The sequence below is a fragment of the Oratosquilla oratoria genome, chromosome 24 (genome assembly GCF_046742065.1).
Source record: "Oratosquilla oratoria isolate Oo_2021 chromosome 24, ASM4674206v1, whole genome shotgun sequence".
NCBI lineage: Eukaryota > Metazoa > Arthropoda > Malacostraca > Stomatopoda > Squillidae > Oratosquilla > Oratosquilla oratoria.
The window spans coordinates 12,115,788-12,122,791 of record NC_134800.1 but is presented as its reverse complement, the minus strand read 5'-3'; the positions used below and the strand labels follow the sequence as shown (position 1 = coordinate 12,122,791).

Here is a 7,004-nt window from a genome sequence, read left to right as displayed (position 1 = left end):
TGTAGTTTCTGCCCTTGACACTGTTTTTACTTATGTCACTGTGACTGTGGGTGGTAGCAACGCTAGTGGTGGAGGTGATGGTGTTGTTGATGGTGATGGAAGTGGTGAGGTTCCTGGAGGGGTTGGTGGTGATGGAAACTGCAGATGTGCTATCTCTCGTGCCTGGAAGAATACTTCTTCTTTTGCGAAGAGGATGGTGAAGCAAAGGCTGAGAGGAGAACGTCGAAGAAGAAGGTGGTGGTGGTGGTGGCGGTGGTGGTGGCGGCGATGGAAGAGGACCGTCTTGCGTCAAGGATGGGTTCACTGCTCTGTCGGTGATGATACTAGTCGTGGCATCAGCTATCTCGACATCATCTCCTCCACGTCCAGTATGGGCGACAAGAGTAGTCGTGGTGCCAGCATTCAAGGAGGCGTGATCCACAAGAGTCATGACCAAGTGTCTCTCCATCAACCCAGAGTCCTCGCTCGTGTTATTACAATGGGCAGAGTAAGGGGCGACGTTGCCTTTCGAACTCAAAGTGCTGGTGCCGGACACATTGTGACATCGACCTCTAAGGTTCCTCTCTATAGGTGTGTACTTACCCACCCTCCTACTTCGCCTCGGCGACTCCACGGAGGCGGAGGTTGAGAGGGAAGCTGAAGGCCGAGAGGTAACGTGGGTGGAAGAGGGGGCCGAGGAGGGGGACATGGAAAGGCAGGAGAGGAAGGAGGAGGAGGAGTAAGATTGGGAGAAGGGACAGGAGATGGAGGAGGAAGAGGGGGAGGAGGAATGGGAAGAGGTAGAGGAGGTGGAGGAAAAGGAAGAGGACGAGCAGGAGGAAGTGCATGAAGGGGAACAGGACGAGGAGAAGCAGGATATACGGGAAGAGGAAGAAAAGGAGATGGAGGAGGAGGATGTGTGGGAGGGTGAGGAAGAGCAACGGATAGAGCTAGAGCCCGAGAACGAGAGGGACCTGGAGAATGAAGGGTGACAAGGTTGGACACCTAGAGAGGGGTACCTTGAACATGGGCTTGTGAAGATATATGCCGATGAGCAGGAGGGGGAAGAGGAGGAAGAGGAAGAAAAGGACGAAGAGACGGTGTGAGGAGGAGGGCAAGTAGAAAAGGACAAAGGAGAGTTGGGGGCGTGGGAGGAGGAAGAACAGGAAGAGGCGGAGGACAAAGAGGACAAGGAGGGGCTTCCACTGATATTATCAAGTGGTCTGGGCTTCAAGGAGGTTCGCGCCTTTGAAAGAGACGACGAACGCGAAGAGCAGTTGGTTGAAATCACAACTGAACGTTTGCAGAAAGATCCGGAGCTTGTGACTGGGGAGGAGGGTAAATCAGTTTGAGTAAAAGAGACGGCGGAGGAAGAAGAGGGCGAGGAGGAAAAGGAGGAGGAGAACAGCATACTTGGGAGGTGCATTGTCTGTTCTGGCAAAAACACGTTGGTACACAATGGCCTCGTGGGAACTATCATTCTTCCCGATGATATTAACGGAACTAACGACAGGCCAGAGTCTCCGGAATCCTCCGAAGAAACAAGAGAACCAGAGGCGTCTTCTGCTGCTGCAGGAGACGTTACCTCAGGAACAGGGCTTCTGCGGCAGGACTCGGGGTTTTCCTTCGAGTCACAGGCGAAATTGCCAGACACTTCCTCCGAGGCGAGGAAATGGCAAATTGTGGCCTCAGGATGACTCCAACCTGTCGCAGACGTGTTAGCCATGATGAGGTGAGGCGTCTGGGAGCTTTTAGCTCGGGCATTTGAATCCAAATGGAAGGGGTCAAGGAGCCATGTCGACTCAGCATGAGCAGCGACCATGGAAGTACATGAAGGAGCAGAACCAGAAGAAGAAGGAAGAGGAGGACAAGGAGGAAGAGGAAGAGGAGAAGGAGGTGTAGGAGAAACACTTGTGGGAGAGAAATTAGCAGCAGCCGGGAGGATGAAGGGGAATTCATCGAAGTCAGCAAGTGTGATGGAGGTAAGGAAGGTGACATTGTGGAGATCGGAACCTCGAGGAGTGGAGAAAACTGAATTAGTATTGACAGAAGGAGGTGCTGGTGGAAGGCAAGGTGGAGAGACTGGGGAGTAGGAGGAAGAAGAGGATGAAGAGGCGAGTGAGGAGAAGGATGATGGGGAGGAGGAGGAAGAGGAGGAGGAGAAAGAAGAGGAAAATGAAGACAGTGAGGTCCAGGGGTGTGGGGTGGAGTGGGAGGGTTGGGTTTTGTTAGATGGAGATGTGCAGATAGATGAGGAAGAGGGGGAGGAGGAGGGGGAGGAATAGGCAGAAGCCAACTGAGCTCTGTCAGAATTAGCTGCAGAAGCTTTGCAAAGTACAGCTGGAGATCCATCACTGTCTTGAGCACAAAGCGAACTGCCGTACTCTGGAACCCTCAAAGGGAGCTCTGTAGCCCCTAAAGAGGTTGTAACGGTTTCATTATACCTCACAAAGTCAGCAGCTCCTGTAACTCCTGAAGAAGAAGATAACGTACTGGAAAGGGTGCCTGGATCTTTGAGGACTATCCTCCAGAGAGATCCACCCACAACTGAATCCTCAGGAGTGCCACAAGGGATCATGAGGACTTCTCCCATGGAAACCAAAGGACTGCCCTGGAGCGCCAGGAAGTCCACCGCAGAAGCCATAATTGTACTCCGGAAGACCACCTGGATCTCTCCCGTAGCTTCCCCTGGGAGCTTTTGAATCCCCAAGTCCTCTGTGTGTGTGAAAGCCTCTGAGAGCCTCCTGCCGTTGGCTCGAGGGTCAGCGTACACAGAGGTAACAGGAACTTCAGAGGACAAAACGAGGTCACCTGTGGGTGTCTCTGCCCAAGAAACGAGTCCCCGGGAATCCATATCGACACCGAATTTTGTTATGAAAGCATAGAAAGGAGGAAGAGGAGGAGGAGGAGAGGAAGAAGGATAAGAAGAAGAACTTATGGGGCTCTCGATCTCACCACGAGTGGGTGAGGTGGTATTTTCAAGAGGAACAGTGGAAATGGAAGAATCGGGAGGGGATGGTAGTGAACAGGAGGAGGAAGAGGAGGTAGAAGAGGAGGAGGGAGAGATGAAGGAAGAAGAAGAGCAGACGCTAAGAGGGTCCGTGGGTTTCGTGCATAAAGATGGAAGAGATGATCCAGCTTGTGTTGAAGAGGTGGTGAGTGAAGAAGGTATGGCGGAAGAAGAGGAAAGGGAGGAGGAAGGAGAGGGGAGAGGAGAGGAAAGAGGCGAGGAGGTACGTGTGTGAGAGGAGGTGAAACTGGGAGAGCAGGGGGGAACAAAGATCTTGTTCGTCATAATCTTCACAGAACTGATAGAAGAGGAGGACGAGGAAGAGGAAGAGGAAGAGGAAGAAGATGTACACCTGATGGAAGGATAGGGGAGAGAAGCCCGTGAAGAAAAGGATAAAGAGCAGGAGGTACTCAATGTCAGTGGAAAAGAGAATACAGGTAAAGGCGTCGATGAATCCAAAGAGAAAGAGGTGGAAGAGAAACAGGAGGGTGATGAGGAAGAGGAAGAAGAAGAAGAGGAGGAAGAGAGGGAGGAGGAAGAGGAGGAGGAGGAGGGGAAGGAGGAAGACGAAGTGCGAAGATAAGGCATTTGGAGACCGGATCGGTGAGGTGAATTACAGGAAGAAGAAAGAGAAGGGGAGAGAGAAGCAGGAATAGGGGAATGAGAAGAATGGGAATAAGAGCAAGAATTAATACCGACTGACAAAGTAGAAGACGGTGAAGAATAAGCATGTATATAGGTATCACGAGGACACTCGCTCTGAGATCCTTGATCGTTACTTGTAGAAGGAAAAAAGGGTGAAGTATTAGATGAGAAACACGAGGGCAGGTGGCATGAGGGTGAGCATAAGGAGGAGGAAGAAGAGGAGGAGGTAGAGGAGGGGAGAAGAGGAGGCATGCAAGAAGGAGGGCGTGTGGAGGATGAGGACGGGGAGGACGGGGAGGACGGAGAGGGGCAAATGGAAAAGGAAGAGGAGGAGGAGGAGGAGGAGGAGGAGGAGGAGGAGGAGAACAAAGTGTGTTGTGACTGAAGGGCAATTAGTGTTGGGTCAGTCTCAAGCTTCATTGCGTCTCCCATTAAGGAGTGTTGTTGTTCATTTGCCTCACGTATTTGTTCAGACGCTTCTCGTGTTTGTACTTTTTCGACTCCCTCCAGGGGGTGCTCCCGCTTCTGGTGGTGTCTTTGTGACTGTGCCTTGCCGTTCCCTCCTCCTCGTAACTGTGCCTGATGCCTTTGATCACCTGCGAGAAGCCTGGGTGCCGGTCTCTGATCATTTGTCTCAGGCACTAGGTGCCTCTCGTTTCCCGCCTCTCGCCTGGATGGCGGTCCAACTTTATGTGATCCCCATTCAGGCTCGTGGTCAGCTTGCGGCTGTTGCTGCAGTCGACGTTCTTTGTCTACCCCGTGAGGAGGAACTTCATGTTGGGTCATCCCCTCCTTTGTCTGAGAGTTCTTTTGCCTCTGGAGATGTACTTGGGCTGTCGTCGCCGTGGTTATGCCTGCCAGAGACGTGTCCTTATTGGGCTCCTGTCTTTGACGCCTTGTTTGGGCTCGCCGCTCATTTGTCAGTTTTATTTGTTTCTCTTGCTCGCGCTGGCCGTGTTTGGACTGCGTCTCCTTCTGTTTGCTTCCTCTCCTTATGTGCAGTTCAAGTGTCGCCGATATTAAAACCTTATTTTCTTCCTCTTGAACCTCCGTCGGCTTTGTTTCGTCTGCCCGGTTGGTCTTTCTTCCTGTTTCCATTTGGCCCTGGAACCCCTGTCTAACAGGGTCGGTGCCTTTGCTCTTGTCATTTCCATTGCCCCTTTGCTGGACATCTGCAGCAGCAGCAGCCCTCAGTGGGTCCTGGTAAATCTCGTGGCCTCTGTCTTTGATCCCAACCAGTATATTCATCTCTTTCTTCTTTTCTTCTTCTCCTTCTTCCACCTCCTTTTCTTTTTTCAGCTCGTGAGGCATTTCGTTCGTTCGATTCTGCAGTATTTCATTATGCCCAGGGTTTTCCTGCCAGCTCTGAAAGGGCTTCTTCTCCTTCGTTTGGCCATTTTCATTCCCATTCCTGCTTTGGTTCTCTTGTTGGTTGTTGAGCAATTCAGCCACAAATTTTCTCCTTCCGTGCAAAGCCTCGGCTGCCATACTCTGCTTCTTTGGATCTTTTGTTATGCTGATACTTGTAGGCATTTCAGGAGTTTTGTCGACGTTTTGCCAACAATTTTTCACGTCGTCGACAAGCGAGATTGGTTCTTCCCCTCCAGTATTTTCCTGCTTTATGTTTTTCATTTCATTTTCCAATATTGCCGAGCCGACGGTTCTTACCGTCTTATCAAGTTTTTTCTCACGGTCGGAACTCTGCGAACCTTTCGTTCCGTCACAGTTTTCCTTTGTCGTTCTCACCTCACCTTCTACTCTGTATGAATCTAGGACGTCCATAGACTTTACCCAAAAGCATACAACCCGCCCGTCAATGCCCTCAGGCTTTCTGTTACCAAAACTTCTTTCGACAGCTTCTCCATCACCACCGACAATTTTTCTTCGTTCTGATTTCCCGTAGCTGAGGCTTGACTCCTCGGCACTTTGGCCACTGACGTCTCCATTAGCAGCATGGCCACAAATAAAGCTTTCGCCATCAGCTTTTCCATCATCGACACGAGAGCCGTCACCTCCTACAATACTTCCATTTGTACCACCAGTACCAACGTCATTGACACCAGCCACCTCCTCCAGTTCTGAGTCCTCTTCACCGCCTCTCCAAAAGGCGTTTTCGGCCCTTTGGAAGGAACGACTTCTGAAGGAGGACCTCTGCTCTCCCGAAGTCAGGTGGTCGTGTCGGCAGCTGGTGGCAGAGGTGTGGTCGGGCAGAAACCCTTCTTCGGCTTGATGGAACGGAGGGTTCCTCGGTTGGCCGTCATACCGGGGGGTTCGAGATTTGTCATAGGAGCTCGTTTCCGTCACAAAAGTATCGTCAGCTGCGGGTTCCCAGTCTTTATAGGACACTTCACGGACAACGCATTCGGTTTCGGAATGGTTTATTTGTATTCCATTTGCAGCTTCCTCCGCTGAAGGGTTTTCCACGTATCTCTCGACCGACGTGCCATTTCCCCTCCCTTCCAGTTCCTTCACCTTCCCTTCGTTCCTATATACCCTGTTCGCTTCTCCACTACCCCTTCCTTCCTCCTTCACTTTCACCTTCACCTTCCCCTTTTCCTTCACCCTCACCACCTCCTGATGCTCCTGCTCCCCCGACTCGACTCGGTTTGCACATCGTAGGGTCATCTTGAATGCAATTGACTCGGCAAGTCGTCACTCGCAAAACTCGTTTCTGTCTTGCTTTAACTACACCGGGAGGAGTTTCATGTCATCGCGTCCCGTCTTGATTCTACACCGTCTGCCGTTCACACTAAACATTATACTGCCTCCCACCACTTCCTGTGAATTACAGACGATCTACAACCAAGAGTAACCCTTTCGTTGTTTTTCACTTCACTTATGGAGGTAACAGAGACAGAGATTAATGTAGGTTGTATCTGGGCATAGCTGTGTTTTTTGTGGAAGTTTGAATGTAGATTTGACCCACAATTTTCAAGTAAATTTCGATCCGTGTACGGAGTCGTTGTAGAACTGATTCTCTCCCCCACGGGCGGGTCTCTTCCTCAGAGCCTTCCCGAAGTTCTGCATTTTGACTTCGAGTTTAAATAAAGGTCGTAGCAAGAAGTTGATTAATCTATTTCTATCTGATTCCAATGAGTAAAAAAAATATCAACCTTTTCTCTTTTGTCCCATAAATGCCTTAATCAACATGCTGGTCGCATATTATTCTTGAAGAGAAAAATCCTGATCTTGTGATTCAATCTAAATAGAAGCTATGTACAAACAATATCAGAATGAACTGTTTGTTTGACACTTCAGAAATATGTACACACTTGACAGACTCGACTGCCTGAAGAGTAAGGCTCAGACAAGATCGGAGAAATCTTCGAAACTGTTCAAGGAGGTCACCATCATTCCAAGTTTGAATTGG

General features: G+C 50.4%; 1 protein-coding gene across 1 annotated transcript in view; it reads right to left on the bottom strand.

Annotated features, from left to right (window-relative positions):
- Nucleotides 1-6,776, bottom strand: part of LOC143038273 (uncharacterized) — a 42,259-nt gene extending 35,483 nt beyond the window's left edge. Inside the window, exon 1 of the mRNA XM_076207293.1 lies at nt 1-6,776. This exon is cut by the window's left edge and continues 213 nt beyond it. Coding sequence (XP_076063408.1) covers nt 1-6,259 — 6,259 coding nt within the window. The 5' untranslated portion in view covers nt 6,260-6,776.
- Nucleotides 6,777-7,004: the final 228 nt, after the last annotated feature.